Source organism: Meleagris gallopavo, chromosome 2 (genome assembly GCF_000146605.3).
Source record: "Meleagris gallopavo isolate NT-WF06-2002-E0010 breed Aviagen turkey brand Nicholas breeding stock chromosome 2, Turkey_5.1, whole genome shotgun sequence".
Taxonomy (NCBI): Eukaryota; Metazoa; Chordata; class Aves; order Galliformes; family Phasianidae; genus Meleagris; species Meleagris gallopavo.
Genome location: NC_015012.2, coordinates 4,133,154 through 4,146,344, shown reverse-complemented (window position 1 = coordinate 4,146,344; position 13,191 = coordinate 4,133,154). Strand labels below are relative to the sequence as shown.

Here is a 13,191-nt window from a genome sequence, read left to right as displayed (position 1 = left end):
GCTCTGGCTTCGCACGACGCAGGTGGGGGCTGCCGCCGAGGGCGCCGGTCCTTCGGTAGGGCGGGGGCTCGGGGAGCGGGGCCTCGCGGGGCCGTTGGCTCTCTGCCGTCGTCGGCGTGGAGCCTCTCCTCGGGCCCCGCTGAACAGAGGCTGATCCTGCCCGAGGCTCTCGTCAGAGAGGAGCTGCCGTGGCTCGGAGGTGCCCGATGTGTTGGGCGCAGCCGGTGGGGTGCTGTGGGCCATCAGAAGTGGTGGTGTGTCCATCTGGCATGTGGTGTCCCACAAGAGTCGTCTGGCTTGTCCTGTCCTGGTGCTGAGTTCACACTGCTGTGGGACCCATGGGGAGCAGACTGGGGTTAAAATGTGACCCTTACTGTTTCCTGGACATCTGCTTTGGAGTCAGTAGTTTGGGATTGCTGGTTTGGGGGAATCCAGACAGCCCTTGAGATGCAGAAATGTGGTGTTACTTGGCAGAGCAAAATGTCATCAATTTAATTCAAAGGACAGACTGCAGATCATAGAACCACAGAATGAAAAAGTGGAAAAGGCTACTAAACGATCATCCAGTCCAACTGCCAACCCATCCCCACCGTGCCCGCTGACCATGTCCCTCAGTAACACATCTTCCTGTTTCTTGAGCACCTCTAGGGATGGTGACCCTACCACCTTCCTGGACAGCCTATGCCACTGCCTCATTGTTCTTTCAGAGAATAAATGTTTCCTAGCAGCCAACCCGAACCTCTGCTGGCACAATGTGAGGCCATCCCCTCTTGTTCTACAGCCGTTCCCTGGGAGCAGAGGCCGACCCCGCCTCACACAGCCTCCTTCCAGGTCATTGCAGAGAGCCACGAGGTCTCCCCTGAGCCTCCTCCAGACTGACCATCCCTGGTTCCCTCAGCCGCTCCCCATCACATTTATGCCCCAGACCCCTCCTAGCTCTGCTGCCCTTCTCTGGACACGCTCCAGGCCCTCGGTGTCTTTCTTGCAGTGAGGGCCCAGCACTGAGCGCAGCACTCGAGGTGCAGCCTCACCGGTGCAGAGGGATGGTCACCTCCTGCTGCTACTGGCCACACTCCCGCTGACACAAGCCGGGGTGCCGTTGGCCTTCTTGGCCACCTGGGCACACTGCTGGCTCACGTTCAGCCAGCTGTCAGCTAACAGCCCTGCAGCCTTTATGTCCGCACAGCTTGCCAGCCACCGCCCCAAGGCTGCAGCGCTGCGTGGGGCTTGTGTGACCGAAGTAAAGCACCTGGCGCTTGGTCTTGTTGTAGCTCATACAATTGGCCTCTGCCCATTGATCCAGTCTATCCAGACGTAGGTCCCCACTGCCCTCAGGAAGATCAACACTTTCTCACAACTTACTGTCATATGCAAACTTACTAAGTGTGCATTCAATCCCCTTGTCCAGATAATAAATAAAAATACTAACCAGGGCACTGAGCAGCAAAACAGTTTCTAGCCTTCCGAAGTCTGTCTGATGCAAGGAGGATGATGTAAGAGTGCTCTTTAGCGAGCTCGAATGGTTTCTGTTGTTACAGGGAGTCGGACCTATATCCTTCTGTCTCTGAGCCAGCAGGATGGCATCGAGCAGCACATGGACTTTGATGGCCGTTACACCTTGCTGGAGCTGTTTGCTGAGACGATGTCCTCTGAAGAGCACTGTGTGTCCTTTGAGGGCATTCATCTCCCCCAGGTAGTGGCAAGGCCTGACAGTTCTGGAATGGGCAGGAATGAGAGTAGGGCCTAGAGCTGGCTGGTGTCCTGCTTGTTTGGGAAAGAAGGGTGGTTGACAGTAGGCAGCTGAGCAGGACCTGGTAATACAAGGGCTGGCGCAGGATCTGGGCCTGTCTCGAGGCCGAGGTGCAGTGAGGAAGCAGGAGGAGAGCCTGTCTGTGGGCAGGGTGGGCTGAGGGGAGCTGTGTTGCTGCCCGCTGGTCCGCAGCCATTGCAGAGCTGTGAATGAGCTGGTGAGGGAGTGAGGTGCTTGGCCAGCTGCAGTCTGACAGCCCTGCCTGTTGCAGATCCCCGGGAAGCAGCTGTTCGCCCTGGTGAAGCGCTACCTGTGCGTCACTTCTCTCCTGGACAAGCTCAACAGCGACGAGGAGCAGAGCGAGGAGCGGCAGAAGAGCAGCCGTGTAAAGCAGGAGTTTGAGTTCAGCATGGCTATGGCAAACCTCATCTTGGAGCTGGTGCACGTGATGGGCTGGGACCACAGCCACAAGCCGGAGTCGCCATCCCAGCAGGAGACGAAGCCTCGCACCACCCGCTCCATCTTCCAGCCTAAAACCCCAGCCTGCATTGCTAACCCAGTGCCTGTGCTCTCTTCTAACCATGGTTGCCAGAAAAAGCAAAATTGTGCCTTCCTGACCCCATCAGACTTTGCTGACTGGAGTGACTATGTGGAGTATTTGAAGGCACACCTTGTGCGCGGCATGTGGGTGCGCATGCTGGAGGACTGTGGTGACATTAGAGCTGGGGATGAAGGCAAGTTTCTTCAGGGCAGTTATAAGATGCACACAGCACAGGTAGGTCGCTAGTGGAAGAAGTCTGGCTGGGGTGGCAGAGGGGAGTAATAGGTGACTGGTGATTTCTTAATGGTATCTTCATATGTTTGAGGCTGGACTATAGGTATACTGTGATTTGGGCTAAATCTGTCCTATCAAAGAAGTCACCTTTCAGAGCAGAAAGTGACAGTTCTGAAATAAGCTTTCCTGTTGAGTATGATCTGTCCTGCTAAGGTTTCTCAGCTTCTGTAGAGGTGGCTGTATCCTGGAACAGTTGTTTTCCCTGCTTACATCTTGGGGGTAGTTTGGGAACTGGTTAGCTGGACACAGCAAGAGCTACTTGAATGCCTTGTGCCTTTAGAAATGCCCTTTGGGTGAGTGGACCTTAAGAATTTGGTATAAAAAAATAAAGCTGTTAGTGCTGCACTGTTGCAGTAGAATTGATGAGTTTGTATCAGAGATCAGGGAAAAGGCCTCAGTACTGTAGGAAGAGCAGAAGGCCTATCTATAGGCGTTCAGCTCTAGCCATCCCCAGAACATCCCGCAAATGTTGTGTGGGTAAGTCAATGCTGGAACAGCTGGGCCTAGAGTCAGGCTTAGGGCTGGAAGAGCATTTGAGTGGGCACTGGGAGTTGTTTACTCCAGCTTGTTTGCTCCAGCTTGGACTTCTTTCTTTAGACTTCTGTCCTGGAGCCTTAAGTTAAGTTCAGTGAGGGCTGTTGTGACAATGAGGCGGGGAGCTGATGGGCTTTGTGCACCACTCCAGTTCTACATGTGGTTATCTCTGCACATTGTCTACCATTCTGGTGCTTTCGCCAAGTCTTTGAGCCTGCCAAACACTGCAGCTAGAATTGCAATCACTTCTTATAAATCAAGCTTTAGCTTTAGCTTCATCCACAGTTAGAGGGCTGTATCTGCTTCTGCCCTCTACTCAGTCCAGCATTGTGTAAATCAGGATCACAGAATATCCCAAGCTGGAAGGACCCATAAGGATCATCGTGTCTGATTCCTGGCTCCAAATGCGTGGTTTGGTTGTGGAGATAGTTTGAAGCTGCTGTAATTGGTCACGGCTGTACCTCTTCAGCCTGTGCTTAGAGGCTTTCTTACTTCCAGTTGATTTCTGCAGATAACAGGTGTTCTGCAAAGGGGCCAGTCTGCACATAACTGATATTCAAAAATCAATCAAAAAACCTCAGTGATATTTGTAGAAATGCATGACTTTCTAATGCTCGTTCCAAATCTCTCTTGCTGTAAGCAAAGCTTTCTCCTAATCCTTCCAGAGGAAAGGCAGAGAATGTGAAATTACCTTCGGCACATTTAAAGACCATCACTTTTTGTTACACACTAAATCCTTTTTGGCAACTAACTCTGATTACTCCAAGCTCATCAACTGCCTCTTGGTTTTGGAGTACTTCTTGCAGCTGCAGCTTAACCAGCCAGCTTAAAATGCTCAGAATTGTGGTGGTGGGATGCTGGCAGCCTTATCTGCTGGTGTGGTAGTGGATATTATGAGCACATGCCTGTACAGGGAGAGCATAACTGCTAGGGCAGTTTGTGCTGTGCCAGTTGGCTTGCCCATCTTTGTGCTGTTTTCCAGTTCTGTTTTTTCCCCCTCATACTCCTAAGATCCTGGCTTCAGATTTCTTGCCCAGATCCTCTACTTAATCACTTTCTTCTCTGGTTTAATAATTTCCCATCTGGTGCTCTGTGCTTTTCTGAAGTTTACAATTGAAATTGAGCTTTTAATCTATAAAATCAGTTATTTCACTAAAGAAAATGAATGTGTGTCAACCTGTCGAGCTGAAAGTTGACACAGGTTTACGTGTTACTTCAAATTTGTTATTTATCTTCAACACCTTTAGTTATTTTTTCCACTAAAATATGCTTTAAAATTTTATGTACTGCTGAAGTCAAAGCACTGGAGCTGTTCTGATGATTTTTATTTTTTTAAACCATTTTTTCCCTCAAATCGTGTGTTCAAGAAACAATTTCTTGTGTTCAAGAAACCTTGAGGTGTTGTAGTGAGGGATGTGATTTAGTGGGAAATATTGGTGGTAGGTGGACGGTTGGACTGGATGATCTTGGAGGTCTTTTCCAACCTTGGTGATTCTGTGATTCAGTAAGCACTGTCTTTAGGGTTCATTGATCACTTGAGAACATCTCTGAATAACAGCAATCTTTCCCAGTTCCCAGCTGCGCCTTCTGGCAGATTACTTGGCATCTTGCTTCTCTTTCAGTTGCATCACCTTCCAGATTTGTGTCCCTCTTCCTCCCTATTGATTTGCTTTCTCTTTTCATATATTCCAGCAAAACACATCCTTAGTTTTGGACCATGCAGAGATGATTTTTTCATTGTGAGTCTCCTCTATGCAATAAGTGCTTTGCATCTTGTTTTATTTTAAAGGGGATGGTTAACTTTTTGCTCCGTAATGCCTTTAACTGCGCCATCCATAAGGAGATATCCAAAGGAAATATCTTTCAGAGAGATCTTTATTCACTTATTTATGTTGAACTGAGGTGACTTCCAGTGCAGTTAGTCCATTTGGCCCATGAGTTCCTCCTTTTGTTTATTTTTCTATCTGATCAAGCGGAATGAACCTCCAGTTGCTTATTTTGAGTTGGTTGGTTTGTTTGTTTTTGCAATTGCTTTATATTCATTTAAGGCCTTTTGAAAGGCTTGCATTACTGGCAAAACTAGATCTGAAAGGTAATCAACATTCAGCGAAGACGTTTTTTGGTGTTTACATTTTCATGTCCGTGATTTCTGCCCCTATAAGTGTTGCTTGCCCACCAGTCTCTAGGAAGTTGACATCTTGCAGTGGTGCAGCCTTTGAGGATGTCCATCTTTATCCTGCTCTGTATGCTCGTACCTATGTGTGTGTCTGCAGCAGGCTCCCAGAGTTAAGTGAGAAGATTTTGATTCAAACTCTCTGAGGATTTTTCTTTCCACGGGGAGATATCAGGGATCAGGCATCTCAAAATCATCTTTGTAATGTCATTTCTAAGTTGCTGTCTTGGACCTTTTGCCATCATTCTCTTACTGAAGGGAAACTTGATTTATATCTCTGTTCTTCTTAGAAACTTTTTGTCTTGTGTCTCATACTTGCTCTGTATTACCAGCTTACCTGTCTTGTCAGCCTTCTGTGTGCCAAATGCAAACTTATGTGCATTTTTCATTGGGGCCACCCTCTCACGAGTCTCTCATTTCTCCTCTCCTTTGCTTTGATTTCTATTGCTTTCTTTACCTTTCCAAATTCTGGATGCAGTGTTGTGTAGTTTTGCCATCATTTCTTGTCCTATAAGTCTTTATATGACTCATTACATGACTCCTTTGAGATTATGTATGATGTATTGCCGGTTTGGGTCAGGGATTCTTGAAGGCTAAGTGCTGCTGTGTGTATTGCTTAACTCAGTTTCCTTCCATCTGGGGCTTTCTTGAAGTCTCTCAGCATCTGAACTTTTTGACTTCTCAGCAGCAGAACGAACATGAATGAGTGAGCAAATCTGACCGCCTGATCTGTTTCACCCCTAGGTTTTGTGGCAGTCAACAGGTCAGACCTGCTGGATGCATTGGCACATGTTGGAGATTATTGGCTTTGGAGAGGAGCGGGATGATCCTGGTGGTCAGGAGAAAGAGTGTAATCTGGTAGAAAGCTTTAATCTAGACAAAGGTGAGGTTTTGCACTGCTTGTGTGTGTCTGTATCATCTCTTTTTGATTCTGCTATGGCATGTTTTTCAGTGGTGAACTTTATATGGCTAGGTGTGTTTTTCTTTAGTAGGCTGAATTTAGCAGGCTTTATCAGCTTGATTGTGCAGAGCTCTTTAAGTAGTCACATGTAGCTGCTTGTAGTATTTTTGAATCCTAGACTTCTGTCACAATACAATAAAGAGTATAAAATTTGATTTAAACTCTCTCAAAAATACATGTTAGAATTAGCTAAACAAACTGCCAAAATAAGAGTGTAGACTCTCACAGGTGAGTCTGCCTTAGAGACCTTCATATCCACTTAAATAAGAGATACAGACTTTTAAAAGCATTAACACGTCAACTTCATGTTTAACTTCATGCCACTCAGCTTTGTGAAAGATGAGTGTGAAATGCACTTATTTCAAAAGACATCTGCAGAATCTCCTGGGATTGGGATCCTTTGATGTAGTCCTCGCTCTAGGTGAGGATAAAAGGGAGGATCTATACTTCAAGTACCCCCTCTTTGCTCAGCATCTGATATGACTCTGTCTAGGGTACTTGATGAAGTAACTCTTTCATCAAGCCCCTGATCGTTTGGTCAGGATTTAACTGCTGCAAGAGATGATATACATGAGAGCAGCAGCTAGTGATCCACTTCTAAAACATTCTTATTGCCAGTGGAAAAGATGGCTACTTTATTGACTTCTGACTCATGTAACGAAAGATTAGCTAGCTGCATGTCAGTTTGAACTGGCTGAATTAAAATGAAGTTGGTTAAATTTTTTTCCTCCATAACTCAAGTTTTGGTAGAAGTATGTGCTTTATGTCAGTTCCGTGTAAAGCTGTGTGCACTCACCATATCCTATACAGAAATTGAAGTGAAAAATTAGGTGCGTTCTGCTTTGGGTCTTGACACTTGAATAAATCTGCTTTTGCTGGCTAATTCTTGGCAGTCAGCCGTGCATATAGTTGCTTGTAGCTTCTTGGCTTGTTTGACCCTCTTCTATTGAGTCTTGAAGAAGTGAATGTCTCCTAACTTGCTTTTGCAGAGAGCTGCAAATGGTTGCTTAGCAGTTATTAAGTGTGGTTCAGTTTTTCTGAATGACCCAGTAAAAATCTAGGCTAATAACAAATGTTGTCTCCCTCTCTTGATTTTGAATGAATTTGCGAAAAGGAGCTTGATAGATGTGCAGTCTCCCTTTGCTTTTGCCTATGAGTACTTCCCTTGTTTTCCAGCAAGAGGCGTTGGGAAAAGATAGAAACTCTAGGCAGAATTCTCTTCTTACTTACTGACCATTGAGCACCTCAGGCCAGCTCTCCTGGCTGCAGACTGAGCCATGTCCTGGCACAGGCCCTGTGAGAGCAGTTTGGCAGAACAGTAAGCCTTGTGGTCCATGGGCTTCTGCTCTGCAGCCCCAAGAGACTTCAGAGAAGACTGTAGTCCCTACCTGCCCCACTCCAGGGCTCTGCTTCCAGCACACTCCCTGCCTCTTGCTGCCCTCTTATCACCTCCCTGTCCTTGACTGGGATGAGATCAGGGAGGTCCTAACAAGCTCCTGCTGTGGGAGTGAGGGCTGTGCAGCAAAGGATGGCTCTGCTGGGGAAGCTGGCACGGCTGATGGTGCCTTTCCTCTCTCTGCTGTCCTGCAGCTGCACAGCCGCTTTTCTCCAAGCCCCCGGGGGGACTGTACTCACTGCCTTACCTGGGGGAGCAGCCGAGCAGAGCTGCAGCGACCCTGAGCCGCGCTGAGTGGTGGGAGCTGCTCTTCTTTGTGAAGAAGCTGGAAGTGCGGGAGCAGGAGGAGATCATCCGACTCATCCAGCAGGAGCACACTGAGCAGGTATGGGCCAGAGCGGCACGGGGAAGCCTAAGGGAGTGGGCACACGGTGCTGGGGAAGGATGTGGGGCTCTGTGCCGGCGCAGCACCTGTGTCTGGTTGGGCCCGGGCCGTCTCAGGGGCGTGGGGTCCATCGTGTGTCCGTGCGGGTTGACGTATCCCCATCCACGCAGCTGTCGGAGCCGGCCGAGGACGCCCTGCTGCAGCTGCCGGTCCCTGCGGAGCTGGCCCAGAAGGTGCTGCAGGACCTGGAGAAGCGGCTTCGGGGCAGCGCTCAGAGCGAGCTGCACGGCTCCCGTGTCTACGCCAAGTACCTGGCAGGGAGTGCGGCCGAGCAGCGCGGCGGGGGCAGTGCCACGGTGTGCTCAGAAGGTGATGACCCCGGAGCTGTGCCGGCCGAGGTGGCGAAGGAAGAGCTTTCCGCAGCCACGACTCTCAGGTCGGATTCCCAGCTGTTCCGTGAGCTCCTGGAGAGGGAAGGGCTGCGCTTCCCGCAGGCGGCGGAGCGGAGCGAAGGTGAGGGCCCGATGGAGGGAGGCTGCGGGCGCGGGAGGCGGCCTGGGGGAGGAGGCCGGCGGTGCCAGGGCCGTGGGCCCATCTCTGGGAGCTGCCGCGGGTGCTGCTGGGGATGTCGCAGCCTCCCTCCCTCCTGCAGCGTGGGGTGGCTGCGAGGGCGGCTGCGAGGGCGGCTGCCTGGCCGAGGTGTGGCGCGTGGTGGACGCGATCCTGCGTGGTGACTGCGAGGCGGAGCTGCGCGTGGCCGGACTGCGGCACGTGGTGAAGGTGCTGGAGGAGGCCCCGGAGCAGGAGCAGCACTGCAGCAAGGCCCAGGGCGGGCCGGGGACCAGGTGCGGGGCTGAGAGGGGCGGCTCTCGCGTCTCTGTGCCGCAGGTGGGCTCGCACGGGGCGATCCGAGTGCGGTGGGGCCGCGTGGGCAGGTGTAGGCGGCTCTGGGGTCCCTGCTGAGGTGCCCTTGGCCGCACAGGGAGAAGCTGGTGAAGGCGGTGGTGGAGCTGCTGGGTGCTGAGGAGGCCGAGTCGTGCCCGGCAGCACTGGTGCTGCGGCTGGTGGCCCTGCTGATGGAGAGGTGTGACTGGTGCGTGCCCTTTGCCACAGAGGGAGGTGTGCGGGCGGTGCTGGCCTGCATGCGGCAGCACGCGGCCTCGGCCCTGGTGCAGCAGGCCGGCCTGGCGGTGAGTGCGTGCGGGAGCTCGGGGGTTGGTGCGGCCCGCTTTGGTGCCCACCGCCCACTGAGCCGCTGTGGGCCACGCAGGCCCTGAAGGTGCTGGTGGGAGCCGGAGGTGCCGGCAGGAAGCCGTCGCTGCTGAGCCACGCCGACGCGCAGATGATGCGGGAGATCTTTGCCAGCATCGGTTCTGCCTGCGGCGAGGGCTCACCTGGCCTGCTGGCTGCCATCCCCGCTGCCATCCGTGCCATGCAGGGCATGCCAGGGTAGGGACGGGGCTGGGCGGGTCCTGGGGAGCTCTGCACCTGGGGAGGAAGGCGCCCACATGGCTGCATCCCCGCAGGGGCTCCTCGGGCGTGCAGAACGGGCTGCTGGTGGTGAGGATGCTGGTGGATGGGCACCGAGGCCTGGCGGAGCAGCTGGTGGGCTGTGACCTACCTGTAGTGCTACAGAGCTGCTGGCGGGCCGGGCAGGATGCTGGCTGCCCCAACGCCATGCTGGCCCTGGGCGTCATCAACCGCCTGGCGGAGCACCAGCTGCCTCGCAGCCCTGAGATGCCAGGTACTGCACGGGAGGCCCTCCGTGCCATGGCCCCGCAGGCAGGGGCTGATGATCCCAACTGTGCTGCCTGTCCCACAGGTTCCGAGGTCCTGCTACTGGAGGCGAGGGAGGCACGGGTGCCCGCAGGCGGCCTGTGGGACGGCGCGCTGCCCGAGGACGTGGTGGTGGCCCTGGAACGGCAGCTCTGCGGCGTGGCCGCCATTCCTGCGGGTGAGGCATCCCGGCAGCTGCAGGAGCGCCGGTGCTTCCGTCCGCTGCTGCGCAGCCTCGAGCTGCCGGGGGTGGAGAAGGCCGTGGGGCTGCGGATCCTCAGGTGGGGCTCGGTCAGAGTGTGGGAGCCCAGAGCAGGGCCGCCTCGTGCCCCAGCCTGAGCGGCCCCATCTGTTGTGCAGAATCTTGAGCGCGTTCCTGGACGGTTACCGGGAGGACGCGCTGCCCTGGCATGAGTGCGTGGAGCCGTGCCTGTCCTTCCTGAGCGCCCACAGCGGCGACTGTGAGGTGAGAGGGCCCCAGTGCTCCCGGGGGCAGGAAGGGCTGTGCTGCGTGCCGCCGGCTCAGGACCGTGTTCCCGCAGGTGGCACAGGAGGCGGTGGGCTTCTTGCACCGCCTGGCTACCGCCAGCAAGGACTGCGCCGTGGGGATGTGCCGTGCGGGCGCCCGTGAGACTGTGGCCAAAGCCCTGGACAAGCACGGCCCGGCCCTACCGCTGGCACCGGCCCTGCTAGAGCTGGTGAGCGACTGCGAGAGGCACGCCGCGCTCTACAGGAAGTTGACGGGCAGCATCTTGGCCGGCTGCATCCAGGTGGGCTGGGTGTCCAAGCTACCCGGCTTGGGGAGAAGGATGCGGCCCCCGCTGACGGCGTGGCCCTGTCCCCATCCCCAGGTGGTGCTGGGGCAGATTGAGGAGCACCGCCGCAGCCAGCGGCCCATCAGCGTCCCCTTCTTTGACGTCTTTCTGCGCAACCTGTGCCGAGGTGAGCGCGGGAGTGGGAGCCGGGCCTCGTGCCGGTGTGTGTCCCAGCAACAGCTGGAGGCTGTGTGTGCTCTCCCTGCAGGCTCCAGCGTGGAGGTGAAGGAGGACAAGTGCTGGGAGAAGGTGCAGGTCTCCTCCAACCCACACCGTGCCAGCAAGCTGACGGACAGGAACCCCAAGACCTACTGGGAGTCGAACGGCAGCACCGGCTCCCACTACATCACCATCCACATGCAGTGCGGGGTGGTGGTCAGGTAGGGCTGTGCGGGGAGGAGATGGGTGCGGGGAGGAGATGGGTGCGGGGCTCCACGCGTGCTGTCCCTGTGGCCCCCTGCTCGGGTTGCTGGACGTGAGTGGGGGCTGCGGGGCAGCACTGTGTTTGCCTCGCCGCAGGGAGATGAGCATGCTGGTGGCCAGCGAGGACTCGAGCTACATGCCGGCCCGCGTGGTGGTGCTGGGAGGGGACAGCCCCGCCGACGTCCGTACGGAGCTGAACGCTGTGAGTTGCACCAGTGCTGCTGGGCCGCGAGGTGATCCCGGCCGTGGCTGCACAAGGGCTGACCGGGAGTGTGAGGGTGGCTGCTCTGACTGCCCACGCTGAGAGCTGCCGTGTGCCCGCAGGTGACCGTCCTGCCCTCGGCCAGCAGGGTGGTGCTGCTGGAGAACATGACGCGCTTCTGGCCCGTCATCCAGATCCGGGTGAAGCGGTGCCAGCAGGTGGGAGCTGCAGCCAGCCCGGGGCATGGCAGTGGGCGTCAGGGATGCACCCAGAGCTCAGGGTTGTGTTTTTCCGCAGGGCGGCATCGACACGCGCGTGCGTGGCATCGAGGTGCTGGGGCCCAAGCCCACCTTCTGGCCCATCTTCAAGGAGCAGCTGTGCCGGCGCACGTTCCTCTTCTGCAGTGCTCGGGCGCACGTGTGGTGCCAGGAGATCCACCAGGATCGGGGGCAGCTGCTGCAGCTCTTTGGCAAGTGAGTGGTGCGTGGGCTGTGCTGTCTGTCCCTGGGTCCCGAGGCAGCAGGGGTGGTGCTGGCAGCCCGAGAGGGGACCGTGGGGCAGAGGCCGAGTCCTACCCTGGGAGGAGTGGGGCTGCAGCAGTCCCCCGCCTGGTGAGGGGCAGGGCGGGGAGCGATCGCCATCGCCATCGCCCCCTGGAGTGGCGAGGCGGTTCCGCGTGCAGTCGGTGGGCGTTTGGTGCCATGCCGTGCCGCCCCCTCGCCGTTTCAGGCTGAACCGGGCATTACGGCACGAGCAAGACTTCGCCGACCGCTTCCTTCCGGATAATGAGGCGGCCCGAGCCCTGGGCAGGACGTGCTGGGAGGCCCTGGTGACCCCCGTGGTGCAGAGCATCACCGGCCCAGGTACCGCCGTCCTCCCGGGCCCTCCCCGCAGCGCCCGAGGCTTCCCCTGAGTCTCTGCGTCCCGGCAGACGCCAGCGGCATCAGCCCTCTGGCCTGGCTGCTGGGCGAGTACGTGGGGAGCGCAGAGCAGTCCCGCGGCGACGCCTTCGGTTCCTGCGTGCGGCGCCTGACGCAGCTCCTGGTGCACGTGGGCCCGGGCGGCGCGGAGCCGGAGGAGGCGGCAGCGGCCGGTGAGCGCGGGGCCGCGTTGGTGCGGGGCCAGGCGAGGGGCGGCGTGCGGGGCTGAGCCTCGGCCGTGCCTTGGCAGGCGGGAAGGAGGGCAGGAACGAGGAGACGCCAGCCCGGGCGGCGGCGGCAGTGGCGGCAGTGGCGGCAGCGGCAGTGAAGTGTGGCGGCCTGTGGGACGTGGTGCGGTGCTGGCGTGGCGTGGTGCAGCAGCAGGTAGGGTGCGGGGCGGTGGGTGCTGGCCGGGCCTGCGTCGGTCCCGCTGCAGCTCACCCCTCGGCCGTGCCCGCAGGTGCAGCGGTTCCTGGAGACGTCGGGGCAGGCACCGGCCGTCGTGGAGCGGTACTGCGCGCTGTACCGGCGCCTGCGCGGGGCCACGGAGGAGCTGTTCGGGCAGCGGGCCGCCTTCGTGGCAGCCCTGGGTCAGGGCTTTGCCGGGGCTCTGCTGCAGCTCTCCTTCCTGACCGCCCTGCACGTGAGTCCGGGGCCCGGCGTGGCCCTCGCCGGTGCCCGTGCCCGGCTGCGCTCCCTCCTGGGCCGGGTCACCCGTGTCCCCTTCTGAGTGCCCCGGGGCTCCTGCCCGTGCCCCGTCCCCGCTGTGGCCGCCCCGTGCCCACACGGCCATCCCCGTCCCTGCGCAGGTGAGCGAGCGGTTCGCCCGCTACCTGGATAAGAAGGTGCAGGAGCTGCACGGGGCTGTGGGCAGTATGGGGCAGCTGCAACAGATCCTGGAGCCCTTCGTCGTCTTCGGCGGCCTGGAGTTTGCCCACACCTTCGAGCACTTCTACCGGTGAGTGCGCTGCCCCTGCTGCACCCTGGGGAGGGAAGGGCTGCTGGGCCCCGGGGCTCCGTG

General features: G+C 56.7%; 1 protein-coding gene and 1 long non-coding RNA gene across 2 annotated transcripts in view; both read left to right on the top strand.

Annotated features, from left to right (window-relative positions):
* The window catches only part of LOC116216272, a 23,935-nt gene extending 22,502 nt beyond the window's left edge, over positions 1-1,433 (top strand). The window contains exon 2 of the long non-coding RNA XR_004158723.1: positions 200-1,433. This is a non-coding gene — a long non-coding RNA (uncharacterized LOC116216272). The remainder of the gene's footprint in view (positions 1-199) is intronic.
* LOC100548686 (cullin-9-like) overlaps positions 1-13,191 on the top strand; it is a 39,119-nt gene that overhangs the window by 23,612 nt on the left and 2,316 nt on the right. Inside the window, exons 6-27 of the mRNA XM_010706505.3 lie at positions 1,539-1,693; positions 2,022-2,525; positions 6,037-6,175; positions 7,844-8,034; positions 8,205-8,547; positions 8,687-8,879; positions 9,017-9,224; positions 9,305-9,483; positions 9,561-9,778; positions 9,857-10,091; positions 10,171-10,276; positions 10,353-10,580; positions 10,662-10,752; positions 10,834-11,005; positions 11,145-11,250; positions 11,373-11,468; positions 11,548-11,723; positions 11,980-12,113; positions 12,182-12,343; positions 12,421-12,554; positions 12,631-12,813; positions 12,980-13,128. Of these exons, the coding sequence (XP_010704807.1) occupies positions 1,539-1,693; positions 2,022-2,525; positions 6,037-6,175; positions 7,844-8,034; positions 8,205-8,547; positions 8,687-8,879; positions 9,017-9,224; positions 9,305-9,483; positions 9,561-9,778; positions 9,857-10,091; positions 10,171-10,276; positions 10,353-10,580; positions 10,662-10,752; positions 10,834-11,005; positions 11,145-11,250; positions 11,373-11,468; positions 11,548-11,723; positions 11,980-12,113; positions 12,182-12,343; positions 12,421-12,554; positions 12,631-12,813; positions 12,980-13,128 (4,102 nt within the window). The remainder of the gene's footprint in view (positions 1-1,538; positions 1,694-2,021; positions 2,526-6,036; positions 6,176-7,843; positions 8,035-8,204; positions 8,548-8,686; positions 8,880-9,016; positions 9,225-9,304; positions 9,484-9,560; positions 9,779-9,856; positions 10,092-10,170; positions 10,277-10,352; positions 10,581-10,661; positions 10,753-10,833; positions 11,006-11,144; positions 11,251-11,372; positions 11,469-11,547; positions 11,724-11,979; positions 12,114-12,181; positions 12,344-12,420; positions 12,555-12,630; positions 12,814-12,979; positions 13,129-13,191) is intronic.